At 57.2% G+C, this 23,291-nt stretch overlaps 1 protein-coding gene, 1 long non-coding RNA gene and 1 pseudogene across 4 annotated transcripts; 1 reads left to right on the top strand and 2 right to left on the bottom strand.

Moving 5' to 3' along the window:
* Positions 1–33: 33 nt before the first annotated feature.
* LOC109388560 (galactoside 3(4)-L-fucosyltransferase-like) lies at positions 34–2,538 on the top strand (annotated as a pseudogene).
* A 2,561-nt stretch (positions 2,539–5,099) lies between these two features.
* On the bottom strand, positions 5,100–17,969 carry NRTN (neurturin). 3 transcript variants are annotated; one of them, XM_019653318.1, is made up of 3 exons: positions 17,557–17,969; positions 8,349–8,560; positions 5,100–5,678 (listed from the first exon to the last, which is right to left on the bottom strand). In XM_019653318.1, the coding sequence occupies exons 2-3, from the start codon at positions 8,515–8,517 to the stop codon at positions 5,254–5,256; spliced, it is 594 nt and encodes a 197-aa protein (XP_019508863.1). In that variant the 5' UTR covers positions 8,518–8,560; positions 17,557–17,969; the 3' UTR covers positions 5,100–5,253. The 3 variants fall into 3 exon arrangements, with proteins under 3 accessions (XP_019508863.1, XP_019508864.1, XP_019508865.1); XM_019653319.1 differs by having other exon boundaries at positions 8,349–8,524; XM_019653320.1 differs by lacking the exon at positions 17,557–17,969 and adding an exon at positions 17,017–17,143 and having other exon boundaries at positions 8,349–8,524.
* A 3,103-nt stretch (positions 17,970–21,072) lies between these two features.
* LOC109388590 (uncharacterized) lies at positions 21,073–22,659 on the bottom strand. The gene is made up of 3 exons (XR_002125239.1): positions 22,586–22,659; positions 21,738–21,881; positions 21,073–21,271 (listed from the first exon to the last, which is right to left on the bottom strand). It is a non-coding gene; the product is annotated as an uncharacterized LOC109388590 (long non-coding RNA).
* Positions 22,660–23,291: the final 632 nt, after the last annotated feature.

Below are 23,291 nucleotides of genomic sequence, written 5' to 3'. Positions count from 1 at the left end.
AAGAATCAGACTTTGTCTTTGGTTTGTTTTCATTTTGAAGTTGTTTCTGATTTACAGAAGAGAGTATTTGTTTTTAAATTTAAATGAGCATTTACAACTCCATTCCTCAGACACAACAGACATATTTCAAGGATTCAGTATTCATACCAGGCTAGTGGCCACTGAGTTGGAGGGTGCGGATATAGAACAGTTCCCTGATCGCAGAAAATTCTATTGGACAGTGCCAGGCTGTAGATTTGAGCTCCACCTGCAAAGTGGGAGAGAAGTTTGGGGTTACATTAAGAGGGGAGAGCTGAAGTTCTGGATCATATTGGCTCGAGGTGTGTGGACTTGGGCAAGAGACAGACATATCTCTGGGCCTCAGTTTTCTCATCTGTGAAATGCGTGGCTCCAGGGCTGCACAAAGTAAAGAAGAGCAGAGCCCAGGTTTTAGATTTCCACTCAGTAGTTTGGGTCTGGGGGGACTTTGGGACCGCCTACAGGAACAGGAAGGACCCGGAATGGAGGGGAATCAGAACCAGAGGGGCTATCTTTGAGTATGTAGTGAATGTGAAACCCTGAGTAAATATAAAATCAAATTCACACTGGCATCCCTAAGCCCTTCCTTTGCTCTCCCTGCAAACAAACCAGGCTGTCTTTCACCTCCAGGGCTTTGCATGGCATCTTCCAGAAATACCCTTTTCCCTGACTCCTACTCCACCTGGTGAGCTCTTACACAACCTTCAAAACCCAATCCCATTGTACCCCTCTGAGACGGAGCCCCAGATTTAAGCCTCAACTCCAGGGCACTGGGAGCCTCTTGTAAACAGCTCTGCCTTCTCCCCAGCCTGAGGAACAGTCTGGGTAAGCAGGGTCAAGGTGGGACCTGAGAGCTGTTGGGACTATCCCACCTCGTCTTTCCTGAGGACCCCTCCCCAGGTAAAGAGGTCATGTTGCCAAACGGCTAGGAGAAAGCCAGACTGTCCTTGTTGGAATCCCCGTTCTGCTGTTTCCTCTCCCTGAGTCACTTAGCCTCAGTTTTCTCATCTGTAAAACAGGAATCAAAACAGTGCCTACCTCAGGACTAATGAATGCTAACTTTGGTAACCCATGTGTGCCCCCGGGTGTGGGCTATTACTATTTTTATCAATAACGCTGTCTCCACTCTCCCTCCTCCCAGCTACTCTGACCCATGGGTGAACCAAGACACGATGTCCTGGCTCCATTACCTCCCTGGGCTGCTGCCGCAGCTGCTTTTGGCTCTATGCTTCTTCTCCTACCTGCATGTGTCCCACGTCAAGCCCATGTGGCCCCCTAAGTCGGGGGCCACCACAGTGGACTCTCTCACCACAGCTCCCAATGGGTGGGCAGGGCCGGTGTCTTCCAGGGGGGTCCCCTGCCCACTCGCCCCTGCTTCTCCTGCTGTGGATGTGGCCATTCAACATCCCCGTGGCTCTGTCCTGCTGCTCAGGGCTGTGGTCCAGAACAGCTGACTGCCAGCTGACCATCAACCACAGCCTGTACCCTCGGGAGAACACAGTCTTCATGCATCACTGAGAGATCAGCTACTGGCCAAAGGCATAACTCCTGCCTTCCCCGAGGCTGCTCAGCCAGCGTTGGGTCTGGTTCAACATGGAACCACCTGGCCACTGCCCACAACCGAAGGCCCTGGATGGGTACTTCAGTCTCACCATGTCCTGCCACAAGAGACTCAGACATCTTCATGCCAGACCCTGGCTCGAGCCATGGCCCAGCCAGCCAGCCAATGCACCAGTCAACCTGTTGGCCAAGACCAAGCTGGTGGCCTGGGTGGTATCCAACTGGAGGGAGGATTCGGTCAGAGTGCGGTACTACCAGATGCTTCAAGTTCATCTCAAAGTGGATACTTACGGGCGCTCCCACAAGCTGCCACCCTGGGTGGTCATGATCAAGCGGCTGTCCCAGTACAAGTTTTACCTGGCTTTCGAGAATTCCTTGCATCCAGGTGACATCACGGAGAAGCTGTGAAAGAATGCCGTGGTGCTGGGCTGTGCAGGCCTGGGCTCCAAGGGAGGAACTACAAACAGTTCCTATCTCCCGACACCTTCACCCTCCGCCACGACTTCCAGAGCCCCAAGGATCTGGCCCTGTATCTGCTGGCGCTAGACAAGGACCACACCCACTATCTGAGTTACTTCGCTGGTGGGAGGCACTGTGGCCTCGATCCTGACGTTCTGCAAGGCCTGCTGGCAGCTGCCACAGGAGTCCAGCTACCAGGTGTTGCCCCAGGAGAGCTTCTTGCTTCACATGAGCCAGCCAGGCTGGGGCCTCCCCTGCCAGCCACCTCTGCTTTCAGGAACCTCACCTGCTGGGGATCTTGGTTGCTGGAGATCTCACTTACCTGGACTTTACCTACTGGGCACCTCTGCTGTGAGGAATCTGGGCTCTGCGGACTTTACCTACCAGGGCTTCACCTACTTGGGGGGGGTCTCACCTGCTGGGGACCTTGGCCCCTGGGGAACCCACCCACCAAGGCACTCACCACTGGGAAATTGGCTTCAGGGTCCTGCCCACTGGTGATAGTTCTGATGGATTTGCTTACAATTTTTATTGCGGGTGTAACTGCCTGTGGGGCAGGCAGGAAGGCAATATTGGCACTATTTTCCAGATGGGAAAGCTCTAACAGAAACAGATGTGTCCTTCCTTACTCTAGAAGAGCAGTTCTCATCCCAGGGTGACTGCTCTCTAGAGGACATTTGGTGATGTCTAGGGACATTTGTTATCATCATGACTGTAGGTAGGCTGATAGCATCAAGGGTGGGGGGTCAGGAATGCTGCTCAGCAGCGTGCAGGGTCCAGGATGGCCCCCCAAACCCAGAATGGTCTGGCCCCAAATGTCCAGAAGTAGAAACCCCCTCAAGGTCAAGATCCATGGGCAGAGTGAGTAGGTCATGGTCCTGAGGGGCTAGAAAGTGGAGACCAGGCTGTCTTGGGGTCAACGTGGGGCAGGGCTGGCACAAGGGGACTTTCTACACAGTATAAGGGTATAGAGCAGCGGTTCTCAACCTGTGGGTCGCGACCCCTTTGGGGGTTGAACGACCCTTTCACAGGGGTCGCCGGGTACTCGTATGTGGGCATATCTGCATGTGGGCCTGGAGATGGATAGAGGAGCGGTGTCTCGCTTCCTAAGACCATCGAAAATATGTTTTCCGATGGTCTTAGGCGACCCCTGTGAAAAGTTGAGAACTGCTGGCTTAGAGCATGACCATCAGCGTGGATGTGCGTTGCCGGGTGTGACAGAATGCGTGACCCTGTGTTCTTTTTTGGGGGGTGAGTAGTGACTTTCAGGGTGCCCCTCTCGGAGTGTGCAGTTCCAAGTGTAAATGGTAGCTGAGTATGTGAAATGTGGGTCTGTGTGTGATCCTATCTAAGCCTCATGTGGGTGGCAGTCTCTGTGCCCGTGTGAGTGTGTGTGTGTGTGTGTGCGTGCGGGGGGGGGGTGGTCGTGTGCTGCTGAGAACCCCAGGCCCTGGAGTCTGCGGGGGCAGCTCTGTTTACGTTTCAATTCTTTGGCGGGCTAAACCAGAGCCCTGTGGTTGGGATGTTGTATCTGGGGGAGACCGAGGTCCCAGGAGGACCAGGGAGGGTACACACACACACAGAGGCAGCCAGGCAGCCAGGCAGCCAAGCTTCAGGGGCCACGATTTTCAAGCTCCAAGGCCAATTTTCCTACTGTGTGTCTTGGGCTCAGCAACTTCCCTCTGAGGCTCAGGGTCATCTACGATGGGGAAACTGAGGCTTGTCTTCAGCAGTGCCTGGGGACTCTGGCCACAGCTGGGCTGTCAGCCCAAACAGTGGAGGACTCCACCACCCCAAATTTCAGAGTCAGAATACTGCAGGAAAAGGGGATCCCAGCCAGCCTTGGTCCTGAAACTGCCTTCCAAACAGACCACGCATGGGCTGGGGCCTGGCTACCAAGCCCTGCTCTCAGGGCTGTCCGGAAGTCCCCTGCCTGTTAGCTGCCTTGAGCTTCTCTAGCTGCAACCTTGGGGCTGGGGAGCAGGCAGCTGGGGGATATTCAGCCTGGCTAGGTGATCCTCCCTGGGGGAAGCTTCTGATTCAAGCCCTCTAGCTTCTGGTATAGACTGGGTCTGGAAACGATGTGGTGGTTAGAGGGTGGTCCTGAACTCAGATGTGTGGGAAAGCCGGGCAGGGCCAATCTAGGGGAACAATAAAGGAGGGATGAGGTGTTCCCTTGGGAGCCCCCAGCATGAGAGGCAGGAAGGAAGGGGTCCCCGCCTCTGGTCTTTCTTTCATATGCCAGCCCAGCGCCCGCTCCCACCCCCGCCCCTCCTCAGAGCGTGGGACCCGCCGATCCCCCCGCTGCGCTCTGGGAACTCAACACCCTGGGGCCGTCCTGGGCCTGCCAAACATCAAGGTGACACCGCGGGCAAATCTAAACACCGCGCTGCGCATTTTCCATCCTCCGCGGGGACTCGTCGTAAATCCCCCCTTGGAGCTCCGGCCAGGGCTTTTATGGGCCCAGGACCTAGATCCCTCGGGACCGGCTCTGCCCCAACAGGCGCCGGTTTCGGGCTGGACGGGGCTGGCGCTCGCCCCAGACCTATCCCCACAGGGAGATGGACAGCGCACGTGTATTTTTAGCTAGTGAAAGGAGATAGTGGCTCAGAGTTCACTCTGGTAGAGGCCCAAAGGGTGAGGGAGGCCCGGGACCACCTGGACCTCAGTCTCCTCATCTACATTTTGGCTCCACTTTCCCTTCCCAGAAGCACATCTTGCTGGGAGGTGGGGATGGGACACGCTGGGGATGAGTACAGGGACCTGCAAGGATGTGGGGAGGACAGTCCCTGCAGGCATTGCCCCCATTCACCCCCCTTTCCCTTTTGTACCCGGGAAACAAGACCCTCTTTGCATCTTTCCTTTTCCCCCAAAGCAAACGGGATCTTCCCACCATCCAGCAGGTGGTACCCTAACCCATCCCCCTTTTCCCAGCGGAGATGGTGCCACCTCCCCGCCCCCACAACCGCTCATGTTTCTCCAATGGATACCCCACCCGCACCCCACCCCACCCCCCACCCCATCCCCGGTGCTCAGAATCACAACCCAGCTCGATTTTCCACACTTTATCTCTGTACAGTTATCGCGAGAGTCCCGCGGCCTCGACGGCATCTTCTGCACAAGGGCAGTCTGTCGCGGGGTTTGCCTGACAGCACGGTAGGTACCGTCGGGGCGTGGGGCGTGGCTGCCGTCTGGCCAAGGCCCGGTGAGGTAGGGTCACACGCAAGCGCACTCGCGCGCCGACAGCTCGTGCACTGTGTGGTAGCGGCTGTGCACGTCCAAGAAGGACACTTCGTCCTCGTAGGCCGTCGGACGACAGCAGGGCTGCGCACGCACCCGCTCCTTCCGCACGCGCCGTCGCTGGCGCAGGCGCCGCAGGCCCAGGTCGTAGACACGCGCGGCCGCCTCGCACGCGCCTGCGCAGTAGCGGAACAGCACCGTCTCGTCCGACGTATAGCCCAGGCCGAGCTCGCTCACGCGCACCTCCAGCTCGCGCAGCCCGCACGGCCGCGTCCCTGACCGCGCACGCGCGCGCCGCCTCCGCGGCCCCGCCCGACGGCGCAGACCCGGAGACCGCCCGGTCCAGGGCGTCAGTTCGCGTAGTTCCACGGCGTCTGGGGCTCCCTGCAGCAGTGCTCGGTCTGCCAGGGGAGGGAAAGAATGGAGTGGGGATCAGTGAGTGGGTGGGTAGGAGCAAGTCCCCTACCCTCGCTGTTCCGCTGCAAAAAATGCCCCTTGCGGGAAAGCTAGGGCACTAGAGCATCTGCCATATTCCCGCCTATGCACCCTCTCTGGTTGGTGTTGGGAGGGGTGAATATCCAGACCCCCCACGCTAGACCCCTAACTCTACCAACACCCCTCTCTGGACCCTACCCTTAGGTTGAGCGGGTCAGAGCCTGACTACCCTCTTTGTGCAGTGTCGGAAGGCTGCTTCCCTCACTCTTTAGCTGAGCAATATGGTATCTAGCTCACTCTCTGAGGTCCCCAAAGCCCCCACAATCCTGAGCTTCTGGGTTGTTCACAAGGCCCCACCCTCCTGCTCCACTATGCAGTGGGAGTCAAGTTTCTCCATCCAGAGACCCAAATCAGGGTGTTTGGACTTTTCAGAACAGAGAAGCAACAGGCACTGAGGCCTGCGTGTGAGGCCTGTGTGGGGACCCCACCACATGGGGTGGCAGCAGCTATTGTCAGGGCCACTCCCATGTTACAGGTAAGGAAACTGGGCATCCAAAAGAGCAGAGACGGCCAAGACCACACCACTAGCAGGTGGCAGACGAGAAAGACAAACCCAGACAGCATTCTTCCCGCCTCCATATAGTGCCCAAGTTTGGCCCAAGTCCAGCCCTCTTCTCCCACAGTTGCCAGGAGGTGCCAGGAGTCACAGATTCCCAGGGTCCCATAACCTAAGTTCATTTCCCAAGAGGCTGGCCCTACCCCAGTACAATAAAGTACTCATTTAACATTGCCCATAGCTTCTTGGAACTGCGGCGAAACGACAAGTAACAAAACCAATTTTACCAAAGGCTAACTGATATAAACAAGAGTTAGGTTCCTCCAGCATCTTGTCAACACGGTCAAGGAAACAAATGATTTTATTCGAGGACCTGTTGTACTCAGCAGCCCCAGGAGAGAAATGCAGACATTGGAATGGCAGGCAGGGGGCTCCCAGCCCCTGACAAGTTGCAGTCACGCTTGTGGTGGGGAGAGGAAATCCTGAGTTTAGCTCCCATCTGCCCCCAAGGCTGGCGCACCTAGCTGTCAAATAGCTTACTGGGGGGCCCGAGGAGGAGCGGCTGTCTGCCGCCTTGGGGGGCTGTCTGTTCCCGCAGGGAATCTCAGAAAGCAGACAAACGCAACTTCTGAGTCTAGTTCTGCCACTCTCAGCCTTGTACAACTTCAGGCATGGCCCTGCTCTGTGGCTCAGTTTCCTTGTCTGCTCAATGCAGCATGCAGAATCCCTGCTGGGGCTGGAGCTGGAAGGGTGCAAAGTGGGAGGAGACTGACCAGCCTCCTCTGAGTTCTTATAGCCCAGGGGCAGGACTGAGATGGCCAGCACTGTCTCTGCTCTGGGGTTAGGTTTGAGCCTAGCTCACTTATGGTGCCTAAAATTCCACCATTTAGTGTGCCCAACCCAAAGATGTGCATCTAGAGAGTTATTGCAGGGGTTGCCAGATGAAGTACAGATGTCCAGTTACATTTGAATTTCAGATAAACAGTGAATAATCTTTTAGTGTATCTGTCCCTGCCTCCCTCCAGCAGGCATTGCCACATGCACAGGGTCTGGAACCCAAAGAGATGAGATCTGCTCCCCAACCCCACCTTCCCAAGCCTGAAATTCTACCATCAGCACTTTAGTCCCAGGGCCTAGAACATTAGGCCTTTGGAGGATCAGGGGCCACTCCCTTTCCCCAGTACCACTGGGCCCAGGGACAGGGTACAGGGCAAGCAGACACCCGCCCATGGACCGAGACCCACCCTGGTGAATTACACTGTTTGTGCTTTGTGCTCCAGGTCCTGGAGCACTGGCTTTTGGGGGCCCCACCCGGGTTTCTAGGACCCAGTGTCCTGGGAAGGACTTTGCGGCCTGCTAGGGGAAATGGTGGGGGCAGAAGTGAAGCCCATGCCGGAGGCCACCCTTGTCCATTGTGAAGACAAGAAAGAAGGATTGTGTGGGTCAGCACGCATGCCCCCACCCACGGGTGCCATGCACACACCCCTCCTGTGCCTACACCTCAGTCACCCACCGTGGAGCACACGTGGACATGTGAGCGCACACATGAGGTCGGGGCCCAAGCAGAACCTGCAGAGGGCAGGCTCCAGGGGCGAGTGGGGAGTTGGGCCGGGTGGTCACGTCCCCAATGGGCATTTCCACTTCTCTACTTCCCTGCCTTTTCCCACCCTTGTCTGTCTCTGTCTCTGTGCTTTGCTCTCTCTCAAACCATTTCTAGGTCTCTGTTTCCTCTCCTATCTAGGTCCCTGTCTACCTGGGCAGGTCACTGGGGCCTCAGGTCCAGCCTCCCTCTCCCCCCACCCCTGCTGCATTGCGAGGGCCACCCGGGCTGAGTTCCCAAGTCTAATCTCCATCTGGCCCCTGAGGGCCAGAGCCTAATTCCTTGTGACAGCTGAGCCGAGAGACCCCAGTTCCCAGGAGTTATCCGCCCTACGCTGCCAGGCTGTTGGGGGGGATTTGCACCCTTCCCCCACCCCATCTAAAAAAAGCCTCTGTGGCCCAGCTCCACTGCCTGAAATTCCACCAGTATGGCCACCCCTGTGTCGGGGGTATCTGACCCAAGACTGGGGAAAGGGCTTACACTGGGCCAGGCGGGCGATCCGGGCGTCCAGGGTGCGAGGTGGCCGGCGCAGCGGGGCTAACGCGGGTCCGAGGCGGTGGCTGAGGAGCAGGCCTTCCCGACACATCCAGATGGAGAGCACGGAGCTGCAGAGCACGGAGGCCAAGGCCGCCGCCTTCCAGCGCTGCATCCTCGGCCTGCGGGCACGGGATGGTCAGCCACACGGCCTCCCTCTGTCAGGCAACAAATGGGCACAGGGCACTGGGCCAGGCACTGGGGACACAGTCGGGCCCCTGATTTTGAACCACTCCTGCTTAATGGTCAATAATAACAGACATGATTCATCAAGGAACCACCGAACATGGTTGTGAAAAACGCTGCCAAGGAGGGGGTGGGCGCTGTGCCAGGGGTAACGGGGAACCGCCCTCATCTGGGGGGTCCCAGAGTGTTTTCCTGAGGATTGAGGAAAGTTGAGACTTGAATGAGACTTAAACAAACTTAGGAGTTGGCCAGGCAGAAAAGAATGGCATCTCAGGCAGGAGGAACAGACAGTGCAAAAGTATTGAGGCTGAACCAAGCTTGGCCATTCCAGCCTGGGTGGCTGAAGCCCAGTGACTTTAGGGGAAGTGAAAGATGAGGGCATTCCCAGCAGGGGGCACTGTGAGGCAAGGATGGTAAAGAGAGCTGGTGCTTAGAATACAGTCTGGGAGGCGGGAACTAGGGTTGAGACTTTGTTCCCTACATATCCATGTCCTTGGGAGTGACTTCCTGCCTCTCAGAGCCTGGGTTTTCTCTCCAGACAGATAAACCGATGCCCAGAAATGGGCAGCGATGAACCAAAGCTGCGCTCGACCCACTTCCAGGCCTTTTGCATAAGCCGGTGCTTCCACCCAGAGCACTCTTCTCTCCCTCCCCACTCCCATTCCCCTTTCAGTCTCAGCTTGGAGGGCGGCGCCTCCCCCAGGAAGCCTTCACTGACTGCCCCCCCCCTCCCGCCAAGCCCTAAGCATCCGCCATTAGGACACCTATTCCTCGGTGCTGTGACTGCCTGGGAGCTTCGTGCTTAGTGCATACAGTAGGTGTTTAATAACGTTCGCGCAGTCCCACCCCCACCGTGTCCAAGCAGCTCCCTGCCGCTGGGCGGCCCCCAGCCCGCGTTTACATTCCCCCAACCGGCTGCCTGGTGTCGGCCTGCGCGGGGCCTGGCGACCTGCCCGGTGTAAACATTTACACGGAGCGCTGAAAGCCGGGCTGGACGCGGGTCAGCGCCTGGGCTCGGCCGCGGGGTGCCTGGCGTCCCCAGGCGCGCTACTCGGGCGGAGCAGGCTGCTTGCGGCTAGGCAGAGCAGTTATTTGCCTGTGATTTGCATAGGCCCAGCCCTGCATGATTACTCGCACCTCTCTCTCGCCCCATGAATGCGCTGGCACAGGACCGACACCCACCACACAGTAACATTGGGCATTCATTAAGCGCCTGCTGTGTACCAGACCCAGTGCTGAGCCCACGAGAGAGGCACTAGTATCTCCATTTTACAGCTGGGAAAACGGAGGCACAAAACACATAGGGAGCGGCTTGTTCAATAGCACTTAGCTAGACAAGGACCTGGGATTCGAACCCGGGTGCTTTGACACGACACACGCCGCACAGCTAGGCTGTGCTTGGGAGCAAATGTTGTGGAGTCACCCAGAGGAGTTGCCACTATTTGATATCACAATTTTCATTACTGTTGGTGGTGGTCGTAGAGAATGAACTGCTGGACATAGGGGCCTGTAAACAAACACTGGGCCAGCCTGGAGATCTGAGGGCACAGTATGTGCAAAGGCCTGGCTTGTTGAAGCAATGGGGAGGTGGCCCTTGTGGCTTGAACAGAGTGAAGGAGGCGAAGGGAGGGGGGAGGTGAGGGCAGGGAGGTGATGGGGGCAGGTCGTGCAGGGCCTAGTGGGCTGCAGGGAGAATATTTCATTCTCAAGTTTGTGCAACAAACAGGTCATCCTTACATTTCTCAGGTGCCCAAACCCAACCCCTTTATTCTCAATGAGCAGCTACTTTATGCCAGATCCCCTGCTACAAATTCAACACATACTAAGTCATTTCAATCTCACGAGTCCTCATTTTACAGATGGGGAAACTGAAGCCCAGAGTAGTGACATGACTTGCCCAAAGTCACAGAGCTGAGATTGGAACTCTGGTGGCTTCAACCCCTGGGAGGGGGAGATGGGCAGGGAACCCCACCCAGGCCCAAGACCTCAGATGGGCATGGCTTTCTCTGGACCCCAGCACCCCGCTTGCCCTCACACCCAAGTTTTGGAGTAGTGTGCCTCGGTTTCCCTCTTAGGCTGGAATAAGGCCTAAGTCTCAGTCTCTGCTAAGGGCTTAAGAGGGGGACAAAAGGGTGGATGAGACACCAGCTCAGAGATGGGCTGGCCACAGGTGCCCCCAGTGGCCTTGGAGCAGCAGACCACCCCCCAGCTGATGGGGGACAGGAAAGCAGGGGAGCTGACGGTGGAGGGGGCCCTGCAAGCCAGCTGATAAGCATGTTGGTTAACAATGGGCCTTTCTGTAAGGGGGTCACCCAACTGGTTTGTCTCTGGCACGGACCTGACCGGGAGGGGGTGATGTGGGTGTGGCGGAGGGCACAGGGGAGGGGCCAGGTGTGCTTGTGTCACGGAGGCCTCTAGACCTGGGGACGTGGGTTCTCTCACAGTGCACTTGGAGCTCACACTGACTCACACCCAGCATTCTCATTCTTGCACACACTGTATCCCACTCACACACTTGGGTGTTTTCACACTCACTCTCAAACACTATCCATTTACACTTAGTGTTTTCATACAATCACGCGTTTGGACATTTTCACACACACTGAAACCCTCACAGTCACCTACTTGAACACTATGACACTCACAAGCTTGTGAGTCTCACACTTACCCAAACATGATCACACCCACACACTCAAGCTTTATCACACCCACAAACTCAAATATTACCACACACACCAGTGTTTTGCACTCAAACTTGAACACTACCGTGTGCCTATGCTAGTGTGTTTCACACTCACACACTCTAATACTTGGGCATTTTACACTATACTCAAGCATGATCACATTCAAACACTACCATGTTCACACACTGGTGTGACACCTGCATTTTGGCTACATGTTTACACACATGGGGGCACAAATGTGAACACATCCAAGTGCTGTTGGGCCCTTGGCTGCAAAGATCCCGGAGGAACAGTGAGTGGCACAGACATGGTGGGCTGAGAGTGAGGCGTGTAGAAGCAGAGGAGGCAGAATGGCCCAGGATATAACTGCCCCCCCTCCAACCACTGGTACCTGACCCAGGTCCACACTTGCTGGCATCTCAGGTGCGTCCCACGCTGCCCAGACAGGGCCTGGCCAGTGGTTTCTTCCCAGCCCTCAGACAATGTCCAAACCCTGGAGAGTCCTCACTGCCGGGGCAAGGGAGCATTCTCCCTTCTTGGAGGCCAAGCCAGTCTGAATTACAGCAAGAGGGATGGAGGGTAGACCTCCACCTCTAGCGAACAACACCACTGGTGTACGACTCTAGCTGGAGGCCACAGAATCCCCAGGGCTAGGGCGGGGAGGGAGGGGAAACTGAGGCTCAGAAAGAGGTGATGAATAGCTTCAAGTCACACAGCCAGGCAGGTCCTTCCAATCATCCAAGGAGCAGACAGTCAGGGTGAGGGTGTGTGGGTGTTTCTGGCAGCTTCCTTGGTGGTGCCAGGTAATGCTGCTCATTATCCTGGTACCCAGGCAACGCCCTGGGGCTCCACCTTTTCACAGAGCTTCCCAGGGGACACCCACCAGGCATACCTGTTCCCAAGGTTAACAGCCTCTGTCCTGCAGAGCTCCTGGCCTCAGGAAGGCACATGCTTCATGCTTGTTCCCAGGGAGAGGGAAAACAAGAGAGGACTCCTCCTCCCTCGATCCACTCATCCCTCTAGTGTCGGGGAGGCCTGGAATTGGGGCCTGCCCATTGGGCAAACTCCTACTCATCCTTCAAAGCCTCTCCTTCAGGTAGTGTTCACTGCTCCCTATATTAGCACCCTGGCCACAGGTCCTTCTTTCTTGCCCAGCCCTGCAGCATGGTGTTTATGTCCACATCTGACTTTTCTGGATTGGGGGTTTCTGGAGAGGCAGCCGGAGCTGGATTATCGCAATAATTCTGTTCACAGAGGCATGACCTGGCTGCAGCTCCCCAGTCTTCACATTTTTGCTCTGTGGTTCCTCCCTCCTCCTGTACCCTTCTCCTTCCTCTCCACCTTACTCCTCGACATGTCCTGGTCTCGTAACTTGGTTTACCCATCTTCAGAAAGTCTCTGAAGGAGGCTGCCCAGCACCGTGGGAATTCCAGGGAGGACACGAGAGAGCTTGACTGGGTGGCTGGTGGGGCTGTCATCACTGCCCACAGGCAGAGTGAGCCCAGGCTGTGAAGCCACATGGGCAGACGTGGGGGTGGCCTGCACCCTCGAGGAAGGGTGTGTGTCTGTGAATGCTGCAGCACGTGGGTTCCAAACAACTGAGTTTGGATCCCTGCTCTGCCTCTTCCTGGTGGAATAACATGTGCTCCTGCCCCTCTCTGAGCCTCAGTTTCCCCATCTGTACAACAGACTGCCCAGGATACCCTCCTTCATTTGGAGGGCCATTTAATTCAGTGAAGTCCTGCAGACTGGGCTGATGGTAGCTGCTGAGCCCGGCCCTCAGACACATGTGCTTGCACACCCATGCCTCTACTTCCGCCATCAGTGCTGACAGCCCCAGGGCTGGTAACTGGACCTGTTCCTAGAGCAGCCCTGCTTGTCTCCTTTCCCCAAGGGGTTCCCTGGGGTTCCACTGATGGGGAAACTGAGGCCCCATGACAGGCAGGACCTGGGCCTCTCTCAAGGCAAGATTCAATGGTTCTGCAAAACAAGAAACAAATTCCACAGCCCACAAAAATGTGCCCCCTCCCTCGGAGGGCCCCAGAGCCCAGCCCCACCCCTTTGTGGGGACGGGGAGACCAGGGCAACTGCGAGCTGGCGATGCACATCTGGGGGTAAACCAGGAACATCTGGCTAGCACAGCTGGTTGTGATGCCACATCTGCAGGGGCCAGGTCCCAGCTCGTGGGACAGCTTCACGGGAGGGCACAGTCAGAGACACCCCCTCCGACCCTTCCAGGCCTGGCCAGAGGTGGGGGCCTAGACTCTCCTCTTCTTTCCCCAACTCGGAAGCTGTCTGCTGCCCAACTGCTAGCACCGTTGCTGGCTCCTTGCTACTCTGTGAGAATCAAGACTCGGCTCCTGAGCTTGTCTTAAGGGGTGCTAGGCCTGCCTTCACCAAAGTGCAGCTGAGGGCTGGACAGACAGAGTGACTTCTGGGGACAATTGTGCTGGTTGTAATAGTAAAATAATAATAGCTAATACAGACTCTAGTGAACACCACCACTGGTGTACGACTCATAGCAAGCTATGGACTATTTTATCCCCATTTTGTAGATGGGAAAACTGAGGTCCAAAGAAGTAAAGTGACTTGCTCAGGGTCAAACAGAGCATAAGTGGCCAAGCTGGAATTTGAATTCAAGTGGTTGGGCAAACCCCTATTCATCCCTCAAAGCCCCAGCCCCAACACCCTCACCTCCACATTAACCACTGTACCATGTGGCCTCTGTAACAACAACAACAGTAACTTTAACACCTGGAAATATTGGCTATTCCATTTATTTAGTGCCAAGCACTGTGCTAAGTGCTTTCTGCATGTTTAATTGTCCCCGCAGTCCCTGAAAAAGATGTTGTTATTATTATTAGCCCCGTTTTCCACACAGGGAAACTGAGGCTTGGAAAGGTAGAGTGACTTGCTCCAACAAGTGGCTGAGCTCTGGTTGAACCTGGGTCTGACTCCAGACGCTTTCTCTAAATGCCTCCACAACTCTTGGGCTCTGAGTAACAGGGGTAATTCTGAGGGCGAGGGGAGGTCTAGGGAGGGTGTAATAGGCTCTGCTGTTTGCCAGGAAAGTGGGGCTAAGCTCCAGAGAAGTAAGAGGTTTCCTCAAAGACACACAGCAGAGCAGAACTAGCAAGTAAATAAAGGGCCAAATGGTAGGAAGCCCAGACAGCCAGGCTGATCTGCTCCCAACACATTAACTCAGCAAACACTTATTGAGCACCTACTGTGTGCTGTGCCAGGCAGGGAACTCGGGATGGCAAGGCCAACCTGGGCCCCACTCTTGCCAACTCATTGTCCAATCAGGGAAATGGATGATAAATAAGAAATATGGTAATTTAGATGTTGACAGTGCAAAAACAACCAAAGAATAAAATGAGGTGAAGCAATAGTGACTGGGGGCTGATTTGAGGTTGAGTGGTCAAGGAGTGTTTCTCATAGGAGGCAGCATTTGAGCTGAGACCAAGTGAAGATCTGGAGAGAGCATTCTAGGTGGAGGAAACTGCCTGTTCAAGGTGGCCACTATGACGGGAGCAACAGAGCGAGGGACAGTACAAGGAGATGTAGGAGAGGTCACAGGGGCCTTGTGACCCACAAGGTCAGTCCTCCATTCCCCATCAGTGCCTGGAGCCCTCTTCCTGCACCCGCCACTGCACAGGCGTGTTCTTGGGGAGGCTGGACGGGGAAGTGTGTGTGCGTGCGTGCGTGTGTGTGTGTGTGTGTGTGTGTGTGTGTGTGTGTGTGAGGTCCACCAGCTTTTCGGACCCACTGTTTCTGGCCCAGCCCTCTGCTTCTGGCCCGTAAAATTCCCACCTTGACCACAAGAGGCTGGTCTGGGGCTGGCCCTGCAGGCATCTGGGGTGGGCAGGAGGGGGCTCCCTGGGGTGGGATAACAGGATCAGCCTAATGAGGCCTGGCATAGCTGAACAGCTGGCTTGGGGCCGAGCGGGTGGTGTGAGGGATGTGGGTCCTCTGGGAGTTGCCAGGACGACACCACACAAAGCTGGCCATTTGACAGGAAGGGAAACCAAGGCACAGACCCCAGGCACAGCTCAAACCCTAACACTGGTTTCGTGGGAACCAGGGCACTGAGTCACCTCTTCCATCTCCCCAAGTTCAAATGTTGCCTCAGGTCCCAGAAACATTAAGCTATTTAGGTACCAATGATGTCCTCCCTCTGGGCCTCAGTTTCGCCAACTGGGAAGTGAGATCCCCCTGCTGCTAGTGGAGGCCCCTCCTCTAATTTCTTACTGCCCAAGGTCCTCTGCCCCACCTTTTGAGACCAGGAAAGATATATCTGCAGAGGACTCCCACAGCCCCTCAGCAAAGATGGCCAGGCCCAGTGATACCAGATGCCTTAAAGGCCCATTCCTCTCCTCTGTATTTCCAGTCTCCACCTCCAGGAATCTGCCCTTGAATGCCCCAGCCCATTGCTCCCTCTGACAACTTTTCAGAACAGTCTCTCCTACCTATACTCACCCTGGAACCCTGGATTTGCCAAAGCCAGCCATCCTATTTTTTCCTGCCTCCAGACCTTTGCCTATGCATTTTCTGCCACCTGGAATGCCCTTCCTTTTCCCACTCGGAAAACTCCTACTCATCCTTCACAGCCTTAGCTCCAATGCCCCTCCCCCAGGAAGTCTTCCCTGACCACCCTACCCTGAGGTACAGCCTCTGTTCCCCACTCTGGGCTCCACCCTGGGTCTAAGTCTGTTGCCCTTGAAGGACAGGGCTCAGGAGCCCTGACACCAAACAGTCAGCTGTACCGTTGCTATCCAACAAACATTTTTTTTAAACAATCTCTTGATTGTGTGCTTGTGCCTGGCTACAAACTGTTTGATTCCTTCTCCCTCCCTAGACTCTTTATATCCTCTGTTCCCTCCCTGAAAACGGAGGCCTGAAACTTGAGGGACAAGTGCTGATGGTGGAATTTCAGACAGTGCCCAGCTGCAGAGGGGCAATGTTTAGTTTTCTTCTATGCACCCCTAGAACTAGCTCTTTGCAGCTCAATGATGTGCTGGAAGGCCTAGGAGTGGCTTTGGAAATCCGAATCTCAGGAGTCCTGGATTTGGGAGGGGTGTCCAAAAGGCCCCAAAGCAAGGGGCAGGGGGTGGGGAGAAGCTGGCAAAGCTGGGAGTCTTCCCTCCACTGACATCCGCCTAGGCCAGTCACGCCCCATTGGGGCTTCCTCAGCCCGGGGCGCTTGAAGACAGACAAAGAGTGTCATGGAACACAGAGAGAAGGATGTTGGGCAGGGAGAAGGCAGGGAAGGCCGGCAGGAATGAGGAAAGCCAGGGGTCCAGCCTCCTGCACCCCTTCCCAGGTCCCTGGCCCTGCTCCCTGGATCTGGGCTGGTGGCCCAGCCTTGCAGGTAACCACAGGCCCACTGAGCAGAGCCGGTGGCACCACAGTACATGCTGATACTTTCTGGGGAGGGGGCAGCTGTGACAGCAGTCCCTGGGAGGGGCCATTTCTCTCTCCAGTCCCACGCCAAATCTGCCCACTGTTTGCAGGCCCTCAGCCTGATGACCCCTGATCCCCAAACCGCACCTCCTGGGAGAATTTTGAGACTATCCTGAGCAAGAGAATGACTCTTTTAAAAAGCAAGAAAGGGAGGCAGAGCCCCCTCTCCTTCAAATCCGGTTTTTGCCCTTAAGGGAACCCCCCCACCCCAAAGAAAATGGTTTCGCGCCCTCTTGTGGCTGAACAGGCGGCTCCAGGAGCCAAGAGAGCCAGGCCCTTACCGGAGGACACCGTGTCCCCGGCGGCGGCGGCGGCGCGCAGGGAACGCGGCTGGAACGCGCCACTGACAGATGTTTACTTCTGCGCGCAGCTGGGCCGCGACGGCAGCTTCCCGCCCGGGGTCTGCGGGATCCGGATGCCCCCTAAGGCCCCTTGTAGACCACAAGGCAAAAGGAGTCTCTGGGGTTTGCCCTGCTAGAGGCTGCGGTGAGGGTTCCGGCTGCCCTCCCTCGCTCCCACCCCTCTTCAGACGCACACATGGCGGTCGGAAGAGGCAGAGGCGCGCCCGCCCCGTCGGACAGGGAACCACCCTCCCAAGCCAGATCCTGACTTGGAGAGGAGCTTAAGATCGCCCTCCCCACCCCGCTCCCCGCCACACGCGGACCTGTCGCCTGTTGACTCCATATGCACGCGGGTTCTCAGCTCAAGGAGGAAAACTAATGGTCTACCCCAAGTCCCGGGAATGCCCCCAGGGCCCCGTGCATGGGCTGATCCTGCCCCATCCCAAACCCCTGTGGGCCTCCCCATTCGCCCTTGCTTACCTGCTGGGGCGCCTGACTACCCGTCAGTGGCGGCTGCGCCTGCCACCCGCGCCGGCCCCAGCCCCTGCCCCTGCCGCCGCGACCGCCATCCGGGCCGCCTGGACCCGCGGCACCCGGGGGAGCCCGGGCCGGAGGGGGCGGCCGCGGGGGGGACGCGGCACGAGCCGGCCCATGAGGTCCCCCCGGGCTCGCTCAGCGGCGGGCTGTGGCCATCCCTGTCCGGCGGGGGCGGGGACCGGGGGGGTGCCCTGGACAGCCGGCGACTCGGAGGGCGCGGAGGGCAATGGACGGCGCTGGCGGCCTCGGTGCGCGGTGCGGGGCTCCGGAGCGGCGGCGCGAGGAGCCCGGGTCTCGGAGCGGCTCCACCGCGCGCTCTCCCGCCGCCTCCGCCGCTCCCGCCGCGGACAGCTCGGCCGGCGAGGGCCCGGGGGCGGGGCCCGGGGGCGGGGCCAAGGGCGGTGGCTCGGGTTTCCCGGGACGGGAGCCGCCCCCGCCCCGCCCCCGCCCGAGGGGGTAGGAGAAGCGCAGGTGGCAGGGGTGCCGGGGCCACAGCGCCCCCCTAGACGGCAATCTCCCCGGACCGGGAGAGCCCGGCGGCGCTCCAGTGGGAAAGCAGGGGCCCCAAGACTCCCCCTCACCAAGGGACGCTCCTAGGATAAGAACCGCAGCGCCCCGACGCCACTCAGCGCCACTCAACACCCATTACTGCGCTGAGGATCTGGCTTTACTGCCAGACCCCCGGGTCCTTCCTGGTCCCCTTTCGAAAAACAAGGCCCCAAGAAGTTCCCTCATCGAGGAAGCCCTTTACGGAAACTGCCAGAGCAGCACCCCCTTCAATTAGCTGTTTCCCATCTCCACTCCAGGGACTCAGACGGCTCATCTTCGGTAAATCCGGGGCCCCAAGACGCCCCCCAGACCCACAAGGCAATTAAGAATCACAATACTCCCCCGCCACGACGGTGACCGCGGCCCACAATCTCCCACCCCACTGAGGATTGGGGAGGGGGCCCCTAGTCCCGCTCCAGATCCTCGTTCCAGAAAGCTAAAGAAGCCTCTCCTGAGAAAGCCATTCCAGAGACCTGAGACGCGAAGATTTTCCCTAAAACAGCAAGAGATACCCTAAGAGTAACGACGATACCCGCTGTCCACAACGGCCCCATCAAGTAGCAGTTCACTCCAGTCTGACCTCAGAGCCCTGCGGAGGATCCCTTTCCCACCCATGGCTCCCGACGGCGCCCTTCTGGGCACCGCGACCCCGCGCTGCTCCCTAACAGCCAGAGAGCCCAAACCCACTGGGACCACTCTGGAGGGCTCCGCGTTCCCAAAGCGCCCCCTGGCGGCCCCAGCTGACTCTGGGGTGGATCGAGGGGCTGGGTGGGCGGGGCTGAAACCGCGGTGTCCCCGCCCCACCTCGGCCTAGTTACCGAGAAACACCTCCTTGCAGCCCCGCCCTCGGCCCCCACACTCAGGCTCCAGCCTGCGCGGTCCCAGCAACCGCCTGTGTTTCCTGAGACCCGGTGCTCGCGTTTCTCACTGCCGCCGCCTGATTTCTTGAGGCCTCCTCACTCTCCCCAGGCCACCTGCATTCAAATGATCCCAGCAGCCGGGGTGCTTGTATGAGCATTGGGCTCTCCACCCCCCACCCCACCCCCACACACACACGTGAGACCTGTACAACTTGCACTACTGTGCAGTGTTCACGGTGATGGGGGAGACTCACCCGCTGTACACGGGCTCTTGCGGGTGTGTAATGGCTGGGTATGTGCTCTGCGTGGTGCACGTGCAAGCGGGGTGTAGGCGGGAATGTGACTTTGTGGAGGGGAGGTATCAGAGTGAGCGTGGGTCAGAGAAGTGGCAGCGCTCCTGCTGCGGGGTTTCAGTCCAGAATGGAAAGGACAAGGGTTTGTGCGCTGTGTGGCTTTGGGTCAATACTTCGTCTCTCCGTGCCTCAGCTTCTGCATCTGTGTTATTAGCAGATCCTCATAGGGCTGTACTAAGGACTGAGAGTAAGGATAAGGACGAGTGCCAGGCATGTGGTGAGCAATGCCCAAGTGTCCTGCATTATTGGTGTTGCCAAGTACTCATTCCCAGGGACAAGCACACCTTCAGGGAGGGAAGGGTGTGGCACTGTTGACCATTCACACACAGATCCCCAAACCTTTGTTTCAAGCAGGTTCACACCTATCACCATGCACATTCTCACACCAGTACACCCTTATGAGATAAGCCCCATTCTTACACACATGGGTCACAGCCACCCACTTCCTCCTATGTGCTGACAGTCACATTCACACAGGTGTCCTTAACTTCCCTCCCATTCAGACACACTCATGCACACAGACATGAAATTCACACTGCCCCTAACACACACACACGCACAGTTTCCTGTAGACACAGACACACATGACCTTCACACACCTATCAGCCAGCCCACTGCCCCTCAGAGTAGCTACAGGCTGCAGAGCAGGGTTGCTGGCGCACACGCATGCACACTTAGCACATTGTTACACTCTCCCAAGCTGCTTGGTGCTGGTACACACACTAGCACACACACAGTGCTCACACAAAAACACACTATTCAGAGCACCACAGCCACACACGCACCGGAAACATGAAGACACTCATGTGTGCACACACACTGGGCTGGTCTGGGAGGAGGCACAACCCCTTGCACACACGAAGCCCTGCCAGGAGCCCACCCCCACTAGGCCAGCCACATTAAGCTGTCACCAGCTGCCCCTCAGCTGCCTCCTGCTCACCCCACACCGCCTATGCCCCCCTCCCCTCTGAGGCTGGGGGCCTTGGGGGCGGGGCCATGCAGACACATGGGGAACAGGACATGCACATGTGCCCACCATGTGGATGCTCATAAAACGGTTGCCCTGACAACAGCGACTTGAAAGGCTTGGTTCTTCCTCTAGGGTGGGTGGGAAAGCAGACAGGAGGTGGAGACACCAGGACCCATGCCCACCTTCCACCATTGATGTGTGTGTGTCATACTGAGGGATACACACACTAATACAAACATATGTGGAAGACAACCCGTCACACTCAGGCCCCCAGAAACCCAGCCCGGCTCGGGGCAAGCCCTGTATGGTCACATGAGACCCAGGTGTCCCAGTGTGTCACTTCACACAACCCAGCACCCCTGGCCACTCTCTGTCACCAACACACACACTTTGTCACCCCCTGGACAGGCGGTGACAGACAGATACCCTGTCACACCAACTGACTCACACTGAGCCAGAAACTGGGAAACACGTGGGCAATCCTGCCTCCAGCCCCACCCCTCTAAAGGAACTATCTGGGCCCTGCTGCCCAGGAGGCAGAGGGGACTCAGGGGTGGTTCTATATGCAGGAAACACAAGTATTTACAATACTTTATTTTTAAACCTTCCTTGTCCCACACAGACTGCTGCAGGGCAGGGTGGGTGGAACTGAGCCTTGAACCTCTCACACTAACAGTGCAGCCCATGGGTCGGGATTGTGGTCTCCCCTCTGGCTGATTCGAGCCTGCTGGCCCCAGGGTCAAGGTCGAGGCAAGGTGGGACAGTGCAGGGATGGCTGGAACCCAGTCTCTGCCACCTGTCCGTGATGTTTGCCCAGGAATTAGCTTCTCTCCTTCACAGCCTCTTGTGATGTCTCCCCCAGGTAACTCCAGGCAATGCCTTCTCCTCCCCAGCCTGCTTTGTGCCCACTTGACAGTTGTGAAACTCTAGGATCAGAGACATCAAGATGCTGGCCCAAGGTCACACAGTAAAGAAGAGGCTCAAACCTGGGGCTGGATGACTCTAGAACGTTCAGCCAGTGCCCCTGGCCACTCCTTCACCCCTGTCCCCCGGAGCTGGCCCCTTGCCCTCCCTGGCCAGTCACTGCTTCCAAGGGGAGTGTTCTGTTTGAGAGTGGAGGCTCAGGCGGAGGTTGTGGGAGGCTGGTGGCCGCTGGCCAACACATAGACTTGGTCGGTGGGGAAGTTTCCATGTTAGTGCCAGGAGATGGCTCAAGCCCCGCAGGCCCAGGGCTGCACATCAGGGCCCCCAGGAACCAGCCCTGCAGGGGTGGAGGTGGCCTAGTGCCCTCTGTGTCCTCTGTCCTCCCAGCTGTCCCCACCTGGAGCATTGGCATCTCCACACACCATCAAACATTGCCTCGTTCCCCAACATAGTAGTAACCAAGCTTACCGGACTTCAGTTTCCCCATCTGCGAAATGGCTCCCACATTTGTTTTGTGCCCAGCACAGGCCCTCGGTGGTGGGTAGTCTCACTCCCCAAGGGGCTCCCCCAAAGTAGGCTTCAGGCTTTCTATGTGACAAGAGCTGGACGACGCTAAGAGCAGGGAGAGAGGCCTCAGCGCGCTGACAGGGGACACAGCTGGACATGCACTCCCTGCAGGGGTCAGAGCAAGGGTCTCAGGGGCCATCGGAGGAGCTGGCTGGCCTCAGCCGGGAGGGCCCTCAAGGCGTGTGGGCGGCAGGAAGGGGCCAGCTGGCTCTAAGCAAGGATGGGAAAAGCAGGACTGGCGGCTGTCCCTACAGGGACATTTACAGCCACAGGTCACATATTGAGAGTTCTGCCTCTGGGGCTCTGGGTTAGGCTGGCCAGAGGGACCCAGGTGGGAACTGGGCCTGGGGTTGTGCGGGCACCTGTGGGGAACAGGATAAGGGACTTCCGTGGCTCACAGAGGCACAGACCCGTCCCCTGCACACAAAAGCCACAAATGTGTACACTGTCACACACACACACACACACACACACACACAAGCATATAAAAGACATACAGACACACCGCAAAGTCACTCATACTCAGCAGTGACAGCAACAAATGTGCATACACCATCACACCCTCACAGACACACATGCAAAAGCCACAAGTATGTACACAGTCACACACACAGACATACAGTAGACACAGACAAACTCATAGACACATAAACACACTCACAGACGCACATTCATACAGATAGAGTTACACACAGACATCCCCCGAAGTCATTCATACTCAGCAGTCACGGCTGTAAATGTGTACATACCATCATACACACACACACACTCATGTACACAGCAGCCCTGCAGCACATCCACCCTGGCACCTGGCTCTCGTCACCCGCCTGCCCGCCTTGCCATCTCATGTCCTTGGCCCCAGGCTGCCCTAATCCCGATCTCGTGTCCTGAAGCCAGAAGATAAGGGGCAGCTGCAGCCCCAGATAAAGGAGGCGCAACCACAAATCCGGGGCGGCCCCAGCAGCAGTGGGCACAGAGCCCGGGCTACACCTGCCTCATTGCTGCCAACTCCATCCCGCCTGCCCGAAAGGGACAGAGAGAGGGCAAGGGGGAGATGGAGGAAAGGGACAGGGGAGGGTGGGGAACGGGGACAGAGAGGGAGAGAGACAAAGGGATGCAGAGAGAGACACACTCACAGAGAAAGAGAAGTGTAGAGAGAGATGGGATACAGACATGGAGGGAAAAATAAATGTAGAGATACATATGAAAGAGACAGAGGGACGCACAGAGAACAAAATGCAGAGAGACCCTCCCCCCCAACACACACACACACACACACACACACACACACACTGGGACAGAAACAGGAAGAATAAGAGATGAGGCAGAGAGAGAGCTAGTGACTGAGCAGAGCGCCAGCTGTGCCTTCCCCAGGCCCTGCCCCACCCCCACTTGGATGCCTCAGTTTTCCCATCTGCTCAGGGGCCCCAGTGCCACCTGTCGCCTTCTGGCTTT

This window comes from Hipposideros armiger, unplaced genomic scaffold (genome assembly GCF_001890085.2).
Source record: "Hipposideros armiger isolate ML-2016 unplaced genomic scaffold, ASM189008v1 scaffold_202, whole genome shotgun sequence".
Lineage (NCBI taxonomy): Eukaryota > Metazoa > Chordata > Mammalia > Chiroptera > Hipposideridae > Hipposideros > Hipposideros armiger.
This window is presented reverse-complemented; position numbering and strand designations above follow the sequence as displayed.